The following is a 19098-nucleotide window of genomic DNA, read 5'->3' as shown; positions in this document are numbered from 1 at the left end:
GGAAATTCTATAGGATAAATGAACAAATTTTGTCAATAAATGGCATTTTAAAAAGGGGGACTGTTAAAATTAAAAGAGACTAAAAAGACTAAAAAAGACTAAAAAGGTACAATGTAAGCCTCTTGTTTGGATCCTGATTTAAACAAATCAACTGTAAAAGAATTTTTTGAAACACCTGGCCAAGTTTGAACATGGACTAAATATAAGATAATACTAAGGAACATTGTTAGTCATGATATGGTATTGTAGTTGTGCTTTTAAGTCTTTCAGATTTATACTATTTGGGGGTAAAATAATATTCGGTTTGGGATTGCTTTAAAATATTTCAGCAAAAGAGAAACAATTATATAAGACAAGATTAGCAAATTTTTGGTAATTACTGAAGTTGGGTGATGGCTACTTAAGGGTTCATTGTATTATTCTATTTGCATGTGTGGTGCTGAAGATTTTCCATATTAAAAAGTTAAAAAGAAAAGATGTTAAGGCTATCTTTTCTCACAATTAACATAAAAAGGGGAGACGGCCATTAATAGATGTAGCCTCATATAATCCAAGGATTTTCAAACCATGTTCCAGAAAGTCATAAAGGTTCCACAGAACCCTTTAGGAGTAACACACAAATGTAGACCAGTGGTTGGTGTGTTTGGTAAAAGGGTAACAGAGAAATAACTAAAATTTTCAATTTTTCATATAGATTCTTTTGCAAAGAGCTTCTTGCCTAACAAATGGAAACCACTAGTACTACGAAAAAGAATCCTGGATTAAGTGTTCAAAGTACTGGATTCTACTGGTTCTGCATTTATTACCCCTTGACTTTGGAACTTATTTTTAGCTCATTGTTCCTCAGTTTCCACATCATTAAAATGGAGAGAAAAAAGTTGTTCCTATTCTGCCTTCTCCATAGCAGTACCACTGCGAGCAAAAGTGATGAAGTATCAAAGTACTTTATAAATTCTAAAGGATTTATGAATAAAAGGTATAATATTCACATTAATGAAAATTCAACCATTACAGCTCAATGACCTGATGCTGCTATTCTTTAAGGTACTTCGAAGTCATTTGTAAAGGTAAAATTAACAGTTAATTGATCTTTTACTTCCATTTAGTGTATTTTTGGAAAAACTCTCTCTTAGGAATCTTGTATATAACTGTCAAATAATCAGTGGCTTCCCTCTTTTGCTTGGTTAGAGAACAAAATGACTTGGTTAATCAAAAAAATCTGGTTACTACCCTCCTTTCCCTTTTCTCCTGGTATCCTGTCCCATCCATTCCCTTTCTGAACAAGTCGATCCTAAAGCCATTAAGTTGGGCTGAGTAAGGTAGCTGCCCATACCCCGGTGGCAGAGAGAGTAGCTGCAGTGTCCAGTTAGAAGTGTCAGAGCCCAAGCAGGATGAGGAGGGCATCTGTGTTCGCATAGGGAAGCAGATCCAAACAGGAGTCAGAATCCAAGCTAGACAAGGAGGATTTCTGCACAACACAGTGGACCAGTGCCAGGCGTCAGACATAAATGATGGAGGACGGGGTGGTATGAGAAGGGTGGGGGGAGAAAGTGACAGCAGCGGGAAATGGGCTATATACAGTCAGATTGATCAAATAAATGAATATATCAAGGAAAAAGGAACCATGTTTTTCACTGTTAGAAGTTAAATATGGAAAGGGAAAAGACAGGAAACCATGCATACTGATATAAATAAATAAATAAATAGGGAAAAGACACATAATCTCAAAGTACCCCCTCACAAAATAATTATTAATTACAAGAGCCAAAAACAGTAACTCTACAGTGGAGAAGGCTGGCTGACACCACCTTAATCAAGTGAACAACATCAGTAATGGGACAAATCAAAACTGTATTGTGATACCATGTAATGAAAACCTAGCATCACTTCTGTGATCTTCCCACCAAAGAGGCATAACCTGAATGGAATCATGAGGAAACACTAGACAGCCCAAACTGAAGGACATCAACAAAATAACTGGCCTGACTTCTTCAAAAGAGTCAAGGCCATGAAAGTCAAAGAAAGGCTGAGGATCTGGTTCAGATCGAAGGAGACTAAAAGAGCAGTGATTCAGCACTGGATTCTTCTGCTATCAAGGACATCATAGGGACAACTGGAAAAACTGAAAACGAGTTTGAAGATTAGATGGTAGTAATGTGTCAATGTTCATGTCCTGGTTCTGATGGTTATGTTGTGGTTGCATAGCAGAATGTCCTTTGTAGGAAATAAACTACACCCTGAAGTATTGAAGAGTGATGGGGCATCATTTCAGCAACTTACTCTCAAAAGGAGTAAAGAAAGGTTCTTGACAGTGTACTCGCAACTTTCCCATAAGTTTGAGATTGTTTCAAAAATTTTAAAAATATCTGACTAACCTTATCTTTCTTTGATGCTTCAAAATGATACAGTGGAATACTATCTCTGAATCGTCATTATGAACATCAACCAGTGGAACAAGAAAGTGTTAGTTAATGAGGTTTCTATGAGACACATTGGATTAACTTTTACTGAGGAAACTACTGGGGACATTTTATTTAGTCAAAGCTATTGTTCTTAGACAAGAGGCTTAGCCCAAAGAATGGAGTCTCTAAGAGAGAGTTCGTGAACTTTTTTCAGGAAGAAGCTTTTATCGGATTTTTCAAAATGATCAGTATCCCCTGAAAGTTTAATAATTTCCATTAATAAAATAACAAGTATCATATTTGTATGAAGTAATCAAAGAAACAAAATAACTCCTTTAACACCTGGGCTTTCCTGAGTCCAAAACTGAAAGGACTAGAAGGGACTTCTTTAAGGTGCCAATCCCTAATCTATAGACAGTACTGTCCCAACTTAATTCCAAAAGAAACTCAGGAATTTTTTTTCAGTACTACATTTGCATAAGACTTGTTTTTTTTAAAGAGGGGTATGCTAAGTTATTATTAAAGTCCCATTCAGATTAAAAATGTCAAGGCCTTCAATCACAATTATTAGCTTTTTGCATGCTTTTATCACTATAGCTAATATTCTTCTGGATAATCCAGGCTCATTTCTAAATCTAAAAATTAATTTTTTTTAAAGTTCATTTTTATAATTATGAAAAATTTCAAACCCACAGAAAGCACAATGAACATCCTTTTCTCCTCATATAGTCACCAACTATTTATATTGTGCCATACTATTTTACCAAACCACCTGAAAATATGCTGTGGACGTAATACTACACTCCTAAATACTTCAGCATGTATCTGCCAAAAAAACCAAACTAGGACATCTTCCTTTGCAACCACATCACCATTGCCACACTCAAGAAACTCATTAATGTAGTATCATCCAACATAAACACCACACTCAAACTTCCTCAATTGTCTCCCCAATCTCCTTTACAGCTGTTCCCCCCACCAATCCATTCAAAGTTCATGCACTGCATGTGCCAATCTAGAATATTCTCCCCAACTCTGTTCCATCCACCACTTTCCTTTGTCTATCAGAACACTGACTCCTTTTAAAAGACCTGTCCAGTTGTCCTACATAATACCACAAACATTCTAGATGTGTCAATTTCCTCACGGTTAGATTTAGATCAAAGAACTTGAGCAAGAACAGCACACAGGGCTTGCAGGGCACCTCCTACTGCATCACATCAGGATGCACATAACATTGGACCATCTCACTACTGGACTTAACAAGCTCAACCACTCAGTAAATGTGGTAACCACTAGATCACTCTATTTTCAAGGCACATTTTTCTAATATGTCGAATAATAATCTGAGACTACATGGATATTTCTGTTCCCCAACAACTTTTCTCAATGGTTTTAGATTAATTGATGATCTTTGCCTAATTCAATTATTACACTGATAATTACAAAGAACTGATTTTTAAAATTCTATTATTCTTTCCACACATAATTGGTATTCTTCTGTTTTTCATTTTTTCCCCATCTTGCTATTTTATTTTATTTTTTTTTTTTTTTTGCTATTTTATTTTTAAATCCCTATGGACTCAGAGATTTTTGTTTCTGAATTCACTGTGCTATAATCCATTGTCTTCACTATCTACCATTTTTTGATTCTCAAATTGTCTCCAATTTGGCTTCTGGGAGTCTCTTTAAACCTGCTCCTAATGTCCTCCTGACATTACCCCATTAGCCGCTGAGTACTTCTTCACTTTCTGGAATTTAGTCACTTTTCCATGAAGTGCTAGTCTCTTTCAGCAAGAAATGGAATTTGGGGTTCAATATCTGGATGCTAAATATGTTCACTGCTACCAGGATGCCATTTCACGTTTTTCTGTAAGTAAGACTTTGGAAAATATTCCAGGGTTGTAGTTACTTCCAAACCTGTGACTTTGAGGTTCATTAAATGCAGATACAGAAATGGTGAATAAGCACGTGAAAAGATGCTCAACATCATTACCACTGGGGAAATGCAAATCAAAACCACAATGAGATATCACTTCATAGCTACCAGGATGGATAAAATAAATAAAACATACAATAACAAGTGTTGAGAAGGAAGTGAAGAAATTGGAAACCTCATACATTGCTGGCAGGGTTGTACAATGGTGCAGCCACTTTGGAAAATAGTTTGGCGGTTCCTCAGAATGTTAAACACAGAATTACCATATGACCCAGCAGATTCCACTCCCAAGTATATACCCAAGAGAACTGGAAACATATGCACACAAAAACCTGTAAACTAATGTTCATAGCAGCATTATTCATAGTAGCTAGAAAGTGGAAGGAACCCAGATGTCCATCAACTGATGAATGAGTAAACAAAATGTGGTATATCCATACAATGTAATATTATTTGGCAATAAAAAGAAATGAAATACTGAAGCATGCTACAACATAGATAAACCTTGAAAATACCGTGCAGAATATAAAAAGCAGTGATAAAAGGTCACATATTGTATTATTCCATTTATGTGAAATGTCCAGAATGACATAGAAACAAAAAGCAGGTTAGTTGCCAGGACCTGAAGAATGAGGGATGGGAACTGACTGCTAAACAGGTATAGGGGTCCTTTCTGAGGTGATGAAAATGTTCTGAATTGAGATAGTAGTAATGTTTATACAACTCTGAACAGACTAAAAACCACAGAACTGTATACTAAAAAGGGATAAATTACATCTTAATAAAGCTATTATTTTTGTTTACAAATGCACCATTTGCAGTGGAGTTAGTGCCACGTCTCATTTGGTAGTGAACTGGACACTCAGCACCACACTTCAGAGAAAAGAAAAACTTCATGCAGTATTTCCCATTTATCTCCAGGCAATTTCCCAAACATGTTGAGTACCAATTCTCTAAAATAACTTTTATCACTAAACGAATACTTCTATATAAATTTTTCTTTTTAAGTAGCACTTCAAAGCGTATTCAGGGATCTTAAGACTACAATTTTTTTGTTAATCATTAATTTCTTTGAATAGGTAATGCGTACAAAAACCATTCCTACTCCATAACTAAAAGAAAAACTCTAAATAGTCTTCTGCACTCTACTTTTATGATGTTTCTTGAAGATCTTGCCATATTCGTATTTACAGAACTTTATTCATTTCACTTCACAGTATTTCACTGTATGGATTTACTATAATTTATTAACCATCCACTATTAGTGGACTATTAGTGATTACTGTTATTTTTTTGTTATTATAAATAATGTGTTAATAAATATCCTCAGTTATTTTGTACTTGTGCAAATATTTTATGGGATAAATATCTTGAAATAAAACTGGAGAGTCTAAGGTATATTCATCTCACATGTTTTAGGTATTGCCAAACTGCCTTCCAAAAACACTATCAATTTACTTTCCCAACAAAAACAATAATTTGTCAGTTTCCCTTTTCTAATATAAAGTAATAAACTTTTAATTTCTGATGATAGGAGAAAAATGGTACTTTATTGTAGTGCTAATTTGCAATTCACTAAATATAAGTGAAGATGACATCTTTTCATTTGGTTAAATGCCAATGTCATTTGTATTTCTTTTTCTATGAACTATATTCTTGTACTTTACCCACTTCCTTTTGGGCTTAGTAGTATTTTACTTCTTAATATATAGGATACACACATACACATGTGTATATATGTATTCCATATATGTAAATATATGGAGATTTGCTCTATACTGTCATATGTATTTCAAATATTTCCCTCAGTTTTTCCTCTTCTGATTTTGTTTATATTTTCCATCTAAAGAAATTCAAGATTTTAATGTTTCAAAATATTGAATATATCAGGTTTTTTAATGGCTTCTAGGTCTTCTGTTATGTTTAAAGTCATTTTTATTAAATATTTATATATACATTGCCTATTTTTTTCTTCTAGTAAAATTATTAGTTCACTATGAATATACGTGTAGAATTTATTTTGGTATAAAGAAGGCTTTAAGTTTAAATAAGAGTTTCTCTAACCCCAAATACTTGCAGAGAATCAGAAAAGCTATTGTTCTTTTCACCAAAAACCAACAGAGTACTGATTCAAATAACTGACATTTAAAACCCAAGAAAATTCGCAACAGATTAAAAGTGCTAAGTAACTCAAAACAGGTCCTTCTCAGAGTTATACAGCTTCATAACTGCTATACGTGACCAGTCCCTAACGAATTATCCAAATAAAATATGAAACATTATTCAACTTGAGATTTCTTTAATATGTCTATTATATTTTAAACATATTCCCTCCCTTAATTAACACACCTCTAAGTAAATAACCTTTTATATACAATTATTTTATATACAATTTTTACATGATTAGATACTAATGACAACCACCAAAAACTTTAATGAGTTTCTACCAAAGAGAGTTCCTTCTACACATCTTGTATTAAGAATAAGATTATTCTTATTAATTCATTACCAATTTACATAATTCATAGATGATAAAACTGATATAATTAAAAGTTAAAAATGTTCTTTAAACCGTTTTTACTGAAGAAAGCACTCTTAGAGGAAAAATGTGATCCATTTGTACCCAAATGACCAAAGTTAACTTACCATGTGTGGAGCACTGATTGTTGCTTGGAACCCTGCAAAAGAAGAAGAGAACTACTGATACATTCAACCGTAAAAACACACGAAATACTCCATGTAATTCCTTTTCTAACGTCCATAAGTTGTTTTTCATGAAAATTATTTTCACTTTTATGATCTCAAGAAATAAAACTTTTATTTTGTACTTTACAGTACTGTCACGCACAGTTAAAATTAGAAAATATAATCATGCCAAAGGCTAGCATGCTCAGTACAACAGTCCCACTATTTCCAAAAATTTCTTCTCCCATATAGTTAGTTAAGGAAGAATTTCATGAAGTTGAGTTGATAAATTTATGATGTTTTTTCTTTAGATTTATAAAAAGAAAATAAGCTTCCATATATCACAGAGTATGCAAAATCCTTGCAAAATTAAATTGCTTCATATTTTTGGCACCTTAAAAAAAACTAGAACTGGCAATCAGAGTAGCTTAAGAGACTAATAAGCTACTTCAATTTACTCTTTACACTATCAACTAATGTTAATTAAAACAATCTTTTCTCCATTTTTAGCTTTTAGTTTTTTCTTCCAGTGTTGCTTTCTCAAAACTTATTTACCTGCTTCTGCGTCTGAAGCAATTTTCACTGAGCGGTGGTAGCAGGTGCCTTCGGGGTTCAGAAGCTCCCCAGGATCTTCTCTGCTGACTGTTAAAGTGCTTCAAAAGAAGGCAGCACGGCAGCTGGCCCACAGAATCCTGAGGCACTTCTAAGCCTCAAAGGCGCCCACTGCCAAGGCTCAGCAGTTCAGCAAAACCTGCTTCAGGAGAAGGAGTTAAATATGGAACTTTCTAAAAACAAGCGCAAACCAAAAAATTCAGGGCAAGTGAAGCAGAGAAGTCAGTAATAACTTAGTTACACATTCCCTTTAATACTGATTTTTAAGATTGATGCTAATGCAAAAACCAACCTTAGTCAACACTGAAGACCCTAAAGAAAACTCAGCATATAGCTTAAACTGTAAGTTTTCATTTAAAGTATGTTTTAAGAATATTTTTATAGAATTCTTATATGTATTGTTTAAAAAATAGAAAAGACACTTCATATATTACATCATTTTATTAAACTGAGTAAGTTTGGGATTATGAAACTTACTAAGGCATAAAACTCAAATTAGCAAGGTACTAGATACACATCTGGGTCCCAGCCTATTTTTACTTACATAGATTACAGAGTAAATGAGTAAAATTTGTGACGTTTTCAGAAACCCAAAGCTTACCTATTGATTGTGGAGAATCCATATAAGGGTTACATTTTGCATAGTGAGAGCGGTCTGTGGCCAGCATTACTTCAAATACTTTATCTGTCTTGATGATTCCATTTTCTGAAATGAATGAAGCAATATTTTAAGCTGGAAGTGGCATGATCAGACATATTTTAGAATAATTATTCTGGCTACACTGTAGAGACTAGATTGGAAGAGAGCAAAATTGAAAGTTGTCGCAATGGCTCAGGTAATCACAACCTGGTCTTTAATAATGAAAGTAAGGATGAAGAAAAGTAGAAGGATTTGAGTTATATTTAGTAGGTAATGTATACCTGACTGACTAGATTTGGAGGTGGGAGCGGGTTAACGGTTGAAATGTTGATGTCATATACTGATTTGCAAAATCCTAGACAAGGATCAGAGCTAAGGAAAAAAAGGACAAGTTATTTATTCAGTTAGGAGCTACTGACCATACACATAGAGATATATAGCAGTCAGTTGGATAAATGCATCTGGGGCGCAGGAGAAAAACCTACAACAGAGACATAAATTACTAGTTGTATAGATGGCAACTAAACCAATGGAAGTGAACTAAAGTGGCCAGGTAAGAATACACAAAAGTGTACATTTAGGAGAAATGCAAAGGAAGTAGAGCCTTCAAAGGTTATGACAAGGAGCAGACACAGAGGTAGATGAAAATCAAGCAGATATACTGTTACAGAGCCCAAGAGAAACAAATTTTTCAAGAAGGAAAGCAAGGTCAATATGCTCTTCCCTCAGTGTCCATAGGGAGTTGGTTCCACAACCCCAGCAGATACCAAAATTTGTGGATGCTCAAGCATCTTATATAAAATTGCATGGTTTTTGCATATAACCTACGCATCTCCTCCCATATACTTTAAATCATGGTTAGACTACTTATAACACCTAATACAATGTAAATGCTATGTAAATAGTTGCCAAACATGTGGCAAATTCAAATTTTGCTTTTTGAAATGTTATGGAACTTCTTTCTTCTTCAAATATTTTCAGTACACAGTGGGTTGAATCCATGGAGATAGAATCCATGGGTATAGAAGGCTGACTGTATATATTTGCTCCCCCAACTATCAATTCTTTAAGATTAAATATAATATGTTAAACTTCAATAACCCTTATTAACCATGCACACGGTAATTATTCAATAAAGGCGTTATTAACTCACTCAGTAAGTTTACTGTCTGTCTAATACATACCAGACACAGTGCTACATACTTAGGGTGATAATAAACAAAATAGCATAGTTCTTGTCCTTACAGCTCTAAAATCTGTAAGATTAAATGTATCAACTTGACTTTAACAATCCAGAAATAAATTTTTTTAATCAAAACATGCTTTGCTTAATTTGGCTACACTATGAACAACTTTTTTTTTCAGATTTCTTTTTTTTAAATTGAGGTATAATTGACACACAACATTATATTAGTTTCAGATATACAACATAATGATTCAATATTTGTATATGTTAGAAAATGATCTCCACAATAAGTTAACATCTATTACCATACAGTTACAGAATATTTTTTCTTGTGCTGAGAATTTTTAAGATGTACTCTCTCAGTAACCTTCACACATGCAACAGAGTATCATTAACTACAGTCACCATACTGTACATCCCCATGACATTTATTTTACAACTAGAAGTTTGTATCTTTTGACTACCTTCACCCATTTTGCACCCCACCTGCCTCTAGCAGCCACTAATCTGTTCTCTGTATCTATGAGCTTGGTTTTTTGTTTATTTTTTTAGATTCCACATGTAAGTCAGATCATACAGTATTTGTCTTTCTCTAACTTATTTCCTTTCGCATAATAGCCTCAAGGTCCATCCATGTTACAAATGACAAGATTTCATTCTTTCTTATGGATGAATAATACTCCATTGTATATATACATCACAGCATCCATATCTATTCATCCATGGATGGACATTTAGGTTGTTTCCATATCTTAGCTATGGTAAATGATACTGCAGTGGACATGGGGGTGCGTATATCTTTTCAAATCAGTGTTTTTGTTTTCTTTGGATAAATATGCAGAAATGGAATTGCTGGATCATATGGTAGCTGTATTTTTAATTTTTTGAGGAAGCTCCATACAGTCTTCTGGAGTGGCTGCAACAATTTATACTCCCACCAGTAGTGCACCAGGGTTCCCTTTTCTTCATAATCTTGTAAACACTTGTTATTTCTTGTCTTTTTGAGAACAGCCATTTTAACAGGTATGAGCTGACAGTACCTCACTGTGGTTTATGATTTGCATTTCCCTGATGATTAATGATGTTGAGCATCTTTTCATGTACCTGTTGGCATTCTGTATGTCTTCTTTGGAAAAATGTCTATTTAGATCCTCTTCCCGTTTATTTAATGGGATTGTTTGATTTTTTTTGCTATTGAGTTGTATATACTTGGGGTATTAACCCTTTATCAAATATATGATTTGCAAATATCTTCTCCCATTCAGTAGGTTGCCACAGCTATTTTAAAATGAGACTTAAGCATCATGAGAAGTTTAAAATATTTATGCAAATGAATTTAATGTATTCATCAACTGTGGAGCCTCCAGGTTCTAGAGGGTAATGGTGCCCACCAGAATCTGAATTTCTCCACATAGCCATTCAAAAACCACCTAAACCTAAGATCAAGAAGGGGCATAAACAAAACCACACATGACCCATGCCTTCACATTACTAGGACATAGAGAATATCCAGACTTCATATTACCTATCAGTAGAAAAATAAACAACACATTCCAACAAAGCTTCTGCTATTGCTGCAAGCCTGTGGGTATAGAAAGCAAAGGTAGGGACTGAAGTTTAAAAGACTAAGTAGAAGGAAGTAGGGAATGCAGATGAAGCACAGACAAAATTACTCCCAGAAAGAGAAACTACAACACTAAGTACTAAAATAGTGAACACAGGTCTGGGACTTAGAAGTTCACTGTACTGGCTACAAGGAAGGAACTTAAACATCAGTAGGTTAACAAAGGTCCCAATACCATTCAATGGCGAAAGAACAGTCTTTTTCAACAAATGGGGCTGGGACAACTGGATAGCCACATGAAAAGAATAAAGTTCAATCTTTACCTCATATCAAATACAAAAATTAACTCAAAATGGATCAAAGATCTAAACATAGAACTAAAATAATAAAAATCATAGAAGAAGATACTGGGGTAAGCCTTCATGACCTTGGATTTGGCAGTGGATTCTTAGATATGACACCAAAAGCATGAGCAATAAGAGAAAAAAAATGGATAAACTGGATTTCATCAAAATTAAACACTTTTGTGCTTCAAAGGACATTATCAAGAAAAAGGTAGGGCTTCCCTGGTGGCGCAGTGGTTGAGAGTCCACCTGCCAATGCATGGGACACGGGTTCGTGCCCCAATCTGGGAAGATCCCACATGCCGCGGAGCGGCTGGGCCCGTGAGCCATGCCGCTGAGCCTGCGGTCCAGAGCCCGTGTTCCGCAACGGGAGAGGCCACAACAGTGAGAGGCCCGCGTACCGCAAAAAAAAAAAAAAAAAAAGGAGCAAACTATTGATATACCCAACAACATGAACAAATCTCAATACCCCAAAAAAAAAAAAAAAAAAAAAAAAGGAGCAAACTATTGATATACCCAACAACATGAACAAATCTCAAGAGCACTAATCTCAGTGAAAGAAGCCAGGAGATTTACACTATATGAGTCCATCTAATATTAAATTCCCGAAAAGTCAAAACCATAGTGTCAGAAGGCCAATCTGCAGTTGCTAGGAGTCAGGGGTTAAAGGAGGAGATTAATTGCAGAGGGCACGAGAAAACTTAGTGGGTGAAAGAAATGTTCTACATCAGAGATCAGCAAACTTCTGTTAAGATCCAAACAGTAAATATTTTAGGCTTTGCAGGCCGTATAGTCTCTGTTGCAACTATGCGACTCTGCCATTGAAGTGCAAGAACAGCCACACACAAGACATAAATGAATGGGTGTGGCTATGTTCAAATAAATCTTTATTTCTAAAAACAGGCAGCAGGCCAGATTTGGCCTGTGGGATGTAGTTTGCTCACCCCTGTTTTACCTCATTAGGGTGGTGGTTACACACCTATATTTGTCAAAATTTTCAAATCATACTCTTAAAATTGGTGCGTTTTTACATAAATTATATCTCAATAAAGCTGATTTTTTAAAAGTGTAAGCCAAGGATTTTATATGCAGCCAAAACTGTTCTTCAAATATCAAGGTTATAGGAAAAAAAGTCTTGAATGTGCAAGAACTCAGGGAATGCTGTACACACAAGCCCTTCCTAAGGAATCTTGTAGAAGATGTGCTTCATCTAAACAAGGGATTACTAGGGATACATCAGAAAAGGACACATATCCAATTTTAGAGCAAAGACTAAAAGTAAAAGGGTGGATTGGTCTGCCTTCAGCAAGAATCCTGTCAAGTTATTTTAGCCAGAATCCCCCATTACCCCTGATGTCTCCTCTTAGTAATTTTCTACCCACTGATGCCCACCCTGCTCCTAGGCTATAAATCCCCACTTGCTCATGCTGTATTGGGAACTGAGCCCAGCTTTATACTGAGGTCTCTTTTCCCCTATTGCAATAGTTTCTGAATAACATCTGTTTTTAACTCTTTTTAAATTATTTTATACTATTTTTTAAATAGGTAATAGTTTTTTAAACTATTTTTTAAAAAAAACTAAAAGGGTAAAGACAGTGATGGAATAATAATACTTAAATGTTATTTGTTCTGACAAAATAGAAAGAAGGCAACTAAAAACAATGGGAAGAGGAAAAAAAGGGGAAAGTAGAATTAGATCATTGAGTCATATAGGTGACAGGAGGAATCAAAGGATACCATTTAATACTGACTGACCAGACAGTAAATAGTTAAGAAAAGGTGGTTTAAGGACACTATAAAAGGTATAAATACAGACTCTCCAAATAACAAAAGAATATTTTAAAAAATCAGCAAACAAGGCACACCAACTAGAGAAACACTTAAATACTCACAGACTAGGTTATATTAATAAATCATCCGTCCATTTGAAAATATTATAAACTTTGGATTAATTAACCCAAATAGAAAGTACTGTTTCTACACAAATAAGCTTAGGCAAGCTACCTGTAAAGTTCATTAAAATAAAACAGTGAAAGCATTTTTTAAAAAGTTTTAAAAGCAGCGTAATAAGAGAGATATTGGACTTCCCTGGTGGCGCAGTGGTTAAGAATCTGCCTGCCAATGCAGGGGACACGGGTTCGATCCCTGGTCCAGGAGGATCCCACATGCCACGGAGCAACTAAGCCCGTGCACCACAACTACTGAGCTTGTGCTCTAGAGCCTGTGAGCCACAACTACTGAGCCCACGTGCCACAACTACTGAAGCCCGCCTAGAGCCCGTGCTCCTCAACAAGGGAAGCCACCGCAATGAGAAGCCTGCGCCCCACAACGAAGAGCAGCCCCCACTCGCTGCAACTAGAGAAAGCCCGTGCGCAGCAATGAAGACCCAACACAGCCAAAAAATAAATAAAGAAGTAAATTCAAAAAAAAAAAAAGATATCATTTACTAAATATTTGTCATGCGCCAGACAAAATCCTAAGCACATTACATACACTATCTTTTGAGGTAAGAACTTAGAAACTATGAAACAATCTTATACTGTCTCTAACAATCCTATAAAGTAAGCACTATTATTACTCCATCTTACAGATAATAAAATTGAGTTCAGAAAGACTAAGTTGTTCCAGATCACAGAGCAAATAAGGGGTAGGGCCATTCAAATTGAGATGTTAGATTCCTGTTGACCAGTTCACTGTACTGCTACCATATTCAAATAGCTTAGTGACTTCTACTAATTCATTTCTCAAAATACTTCTTGAGTGGGTCATTTGCCCTGAATTCAATTCAAATTCCAGAGGGGTGATTCATAGACTCTCAAGGTCAGAAGGGTCATCAAGTCTAACTTCTTCATAAATTGGGACCACGATCTCTAGGTGAAGAGCTGCACTGATGTGGGACAGTCCTTTGCACATTCAGACCACACCAATTATCAGAACACTTCCCTGTATTAAGAGGAAATCTCCCTCTTTATAACTCACTTATATAAACCTTTAGTGCTACGCTCTGCAGTCACAAAGAATATGCTGAATTTTCTATCCAACCAACACTTTTTACACACCTGAACATATCATGACCATTTCAAGCCTTATCTTTTTCAGGTTAAGCAGCCTCACTCAATACATCCAATTACCATCATATTCACTTACTCATTTTTCTCTAGATGAATATTTGTGACATCTAAAATCAAACACATTGCTATAGGCACATTCTAAAAATCAAGTAAATTAAAGAGATTACTTCCCCTAAGCTAGATAATATACATCTACCAAACTCATGTGAGTTTCTTTGGCTGATTTCTTACTCTACAGAGGGACACAGAATTTACTAAAAAACCCTAAATAGTTTTAAAAGCATGTCACCAGTCATTTATTAAGAAGCGGAACACATAAGGCTCAGGATAAAGCTTCCTTAGACCATTATTGGGTGGTTTCCAAAATTTTCACTACAAGGTTCTTATTATTTGCTTTTTCCCAGGATTCCATATGTTGAAAGATGCCTAAAGCAAGCTATATTTACTAAGTTATTAAATCATTTTCCCGTTTTTGACAATCTGACATATACAATTGCCAGTGCCCTGAAATATTTCTAGCAAACAGCAAAGTAATTTAACATTTCACTTTGCATGTATAGCCTAATTATGAGTAAACATAAATTACCATTAGGCTTTCTAAATTAGTGAACAGTTTTAAAACTACCCATGCCCAATTTTCCTGCACCCTAAGGACCAAAGATCCTAATTAAATAATTATAATAATGGCTAATGTTGATCCTAATATGCAATGGATCCAAATGAGAAGTTAGCAGAATTCAAAAAGGAGAATGCAATAGAATCCAAGCTATAAACCAAATAATTTAAAAAACTTGAAAAAATTAGAGCCACGTTAAGAAGGTATCTGTTCCTCTTCTCAACCTGAGGAGTGGGAAGGGTGAAGAGGGAGATAAATTCCAGGAAAAAGACAAAAATACTATACAAGAGTCATGATTTAGGTAAGAAGAAACTGTGACATGATTTCAAGCAACTGATAAAAGTGTAAAAAAAGGAAAAACAAGGAATTCCCTGGTGGTCCAGTAGTTAGAACTTGATGCTTTCACTGCTTTCAATCCCTGGTCAGGCAATCAAGATTCACAAGCCACATGGCCAAAAAAAAAAAAAAAAAGGAAAAACATCTGACTCTTCCTCCTCAATACTAGAGGAGTCTGTGATATTAGAAACAAAGAGCAGGGAATAAACTCTTGCATGCTACGTAGCTCAGCAAAGTGTTGACTCAGTCATTAATGTTTGTGATGATGGTTATTACTTTTCAACACAAAAATCAACAAAATGCAGAAGATTTATTTATTGCTCAGAACAAAATGAAATGCTATCAACTCTGACAATATAAAAGAGCCCCTAGGGGCTTTCCTGGTGGCGCAGTGGTTGAGAGTCCGCCTGCCGATGTAGGGGACGCGGGTTCGTGCCCGGTCCGGGAAGATTCCACATGCCGCGGAGCGGCTGGGCCCATGAGCCATGGCCGCTGAGCCTGCACGTCCGGAGCCTGTGCTCCGCAACGGGAGAGGCCACAGCAGTGAGAGGCCCGCGTGCCGAAAAAAAAAAAAAAAAAGCCCCTAATAAGTTGGAAAATCAGTATCCTTTCTTACAAAGTGGAAGGGTTAAGGGATAGTGTCAGTTTACAAATTATGGAACAAAAAATTGAGGTTAAAGTATATTACTCAAAGTTACAAAGGTAACCACAATAGAGGAAGCAAAAATTACGGTATAACTATATGTGGGGAAGGGAGTAAGTTTAGAGGGTGTAAATACTCCTCCATCTTGGCAAGAAGTCAGTAGATGATGTCCAAAGTTGATAAAGAAATAGCAGTTTAAGCATATGCTTTAGAGACTGAAGACAATCACCAGAAGACCCAAATATGTAGTTAAAAGTGTTCACTTGAGGCAGTCTGGGAGCAGTCTGTATTATTTTATCTTTAAATATGTACACATGGTTACTCGACTGAAAATTAATCTTAATTGTCCTAACCTTGTTATCACAGACAGATAGTACTTATAGAGATGTATACACAATGTGTATTTGCTCTAGTGAGCAAGATGTTAAGATGTGGCAGGGACTCCTTTTCTTTTCTTTTAATTTATTTATTTTATTTACTTATTTTTGGCTGCACTGGGTCTTCGTTGCTGCGTGCAGGATTTCTCTAGTTGCGGGGAGCAGGGACTACTCTTTGTTGCGGTGCACCGGCTTCTCATGGCAGTGGCTTCTCTTGTTGCGGAGCACGGGCTCTAGATGCGTGGGCTTCAGTAGTCGTGGCTTGCAGGCTCTAGAGTATAGGGTCAGTAGTTGTGGCGCACAGGCTTAGTTGCTCTGTGGCATGTGGGATCTTCCCAGACTAGGGCTCGAACCCATGTCCCCTGCATTGGCAGGCAGATTCTTTTTTTTTTGCGGTACGCGGGCCTCTCACTGTTGTGGCCTCTCCCGTTGCGGAGCACAGGCTCTGGACGCGCAGGCCCAGCGGCCATGGCTCACGGGCCCAGCCGCTCCGCGGCATGTGGGATCTTCTCGGACCGGGGCACGAAGCCGCGTCCCCTGCATCCGCAGGCGGATTCTTAACCACTGCACCACCAGGGAAGCCCCAGGTACTCCTTTTCTTTCACAGTGGTAGAACTGCGTGCATTACCTAGCCTCTCTGTAGTTACGTGTAGCCTTATGGTTAAGTTCTTGTCAATGAGAACACAGGCAGAAATTATGAACGCAACTTCAGATAATGCCCTTAAAAAAATGTGCATTTTCTCCTTTCCCCATTTTTCTCCCCACCAGCTGGAATATGGAAAGGATGGAGGTAAACTATCTTCAACTTTGTAGATGAGGGAAAGACTTTAGGAAGCACAACAAGAATGAAGGAGCCCAGGTCCTCAAGACCATGGAACCACCATATTAGTTCTGAACTGCTTATACTTGGATTGTTACATGAAACAGAAACTTTCGTTTTGTTTAAGCCATTGTTATTTTGGTCTTTATTACAGCAGATGAACAGGTACCCTAAAACACAAGGTATCTGAGGAGTAAAATGAGATCAGTCTGAAGAACAGGACTGGAGTTGGAGCAGGGCAACAGGTTGTAGAAGACCCTTAAAAGGCCTGAAAGCTGAGCAACAGGTGTTTACAATTGATACAGTAAGCAATAGAAATCTAGGGAGAAAAGAGACGTAACAGAAAGCAGTACACTAGGACAATCAGTGTAATGTGTAGAATGAACCTGAGGGGAGAAAAACTGCAAGTGTGATGACCAATCAGACACTGGAAGGCATATCACTCCAAGCGACGACTAAGAACCCAGGCTAGGACAGTGTCCGTGAAAATACAGTGAAAGGGATGACTATGAAAGGTATTTGTAATAACTGTTGAGTTAATTTGGGGACAGTCTGAAAGAATCAATAACTATTCCAAGACTTTTGATCTGGGAGAATAGAAGACTAGAAGCAATCCTAGCAGAGATGGAGAAAGAAGAGATCCTGTGCTGGTATGAAGCACTGAAAACACAGGTAAGAAAATAAGCTGCAGATGCATTTCAAGTCATGTAGAAACATTCTCTAAATTTCCGTAAGTAACTTGTTACAAAGTTACATCTCAATAAAAGAAATATTACATAATTATATTAGTTTTATGACTTGAGTGGTTGTTAATCATCTACTCTCTATTTCTTCTCCACTAACAAAATGCCAGGGAAAACAATAAGAAATGAACAAAATGGTCCCCTTTTATTTCCCATCTAGAATGATTAGGTGTGGTAAGAGGTGAGTGGAGCCTGAGACACTCTCCATACAGAAAATCTGAAAGGGATTAGTTTTAAATTCACACTACAATCAAAGAAGAATTTTAAGTGATGTCAAGTTATGATAAAGCATATCATCTAAGACCAGAGATTATTCAAAAATACGTCTTTCTCGGAGGGGGGGAGAGGGTGATGAATTGGGAGATTGGGATTGACATACATACACTATTGATACTCTGTATAAAATAGATAACTATGGGCTTCCCTGGTGGCTCAGTGGTTAAGAATCCTCCTGCCAATGCAGGGGACACGGGTTTGAGCCCTGGTCCAGGAAGATAGCACATGTTGCAGAGCAACTAAGCCTGTGCGCCACAACTACTGAGCCTGCGCTCCAGAGCCCGCGAGCCACAACTACTGAAGCCCGTGAGCCACAACTACTGAAGCCCGCCTAGAGCCCATGCTCCACAATAAGAGAAGCCCCCACAATGAGAAGCCCGCGCACCGCAACGAAGAGTAGTCCCCACTCACCGCATCTAGAGAAAGCCCACGCACAGCAATGAAGACCCAACACAGCCAAAACTAATATATAAATAAAATAAAGTAGGTAACTAATGAGAACCTACTGTATAGATCAGGGAACTCTACTCAATGCTCTGTGGTGACCTAAATAGGAAGGAAATCTAAAAAAGAGGGGATATATGTATACGTATAGCCAATTCACTCTGCTGTACAGTAGAAATTAACACAACATTGGTAAAGCAACTATACACCAATAAAAATTAATTTAAAAAATACATCTTTCTCTAAACCATTATCAGTCTTAGTAAATACATGTAATTAACTATCTTGACACTATTTCTCAAAGGAGGATGCTCCTTGCACTCCTCACATCTCTGACAAACTAAAATGTTATGCAAAACTCTAAAATATAGGTAACCAAAAGTTAAATTCTGTGGCTCTC

General features: G+C 36.5%; 1 protein-coding gene across 2 annotated transcripts in view; it reads right to left on the bottom strand.

The window, feature by feature from the left end:
- PCMT1 (protein-L-isoaspartate (D-aspartate) O-methyltransferase) overlaps nucleotides 1-19098 on the bottom strand; it is a 45183-nt gene that overhangs the window by 20499 nt on the left and 5586 nt on the right. For both annotated transcript variants that reach the window (XM_024747913.1, XM_024747914.1), the window contains exons 2-3: nucleotides 8240-8344; nucleotides 6988-7019 (exon numbers count right to left, since the gene is read on the bottom strand). In XM_024747913.1, coding sequence (XP_024603681.1) covers nucleotides 6988-7019; nucleotides 8240-8344 — 137 coding nt within the window. The remainder of the gene's footprint in view (nucleotides 1-6987; nucleotides 7020-8239; nucleotides 8345-19098) is intronic.

This window comes from Neophocaena asiaeorientalis, unplaced genomic scaffold, assembly GCF_003031525.2.
Source record: "Neophocaena asiaeorientalis asiaeorientalis breed wild unplaced genomic scaffold, Neophocaena_asiaeorientalis_V1.1 scaffold123, whole genome shotgun sequence".
NCBI lineage: Eukaryota > Metazoa > Chordata > Mammalia > Artiodactyla > Phocoenidae > Neophocaena > Neophocaena asiaeorientalis.
Note: the sequence above shows the minus strand (reverse complement) of the source record. Positions and strands in the feature narration are given on the sequence as shown.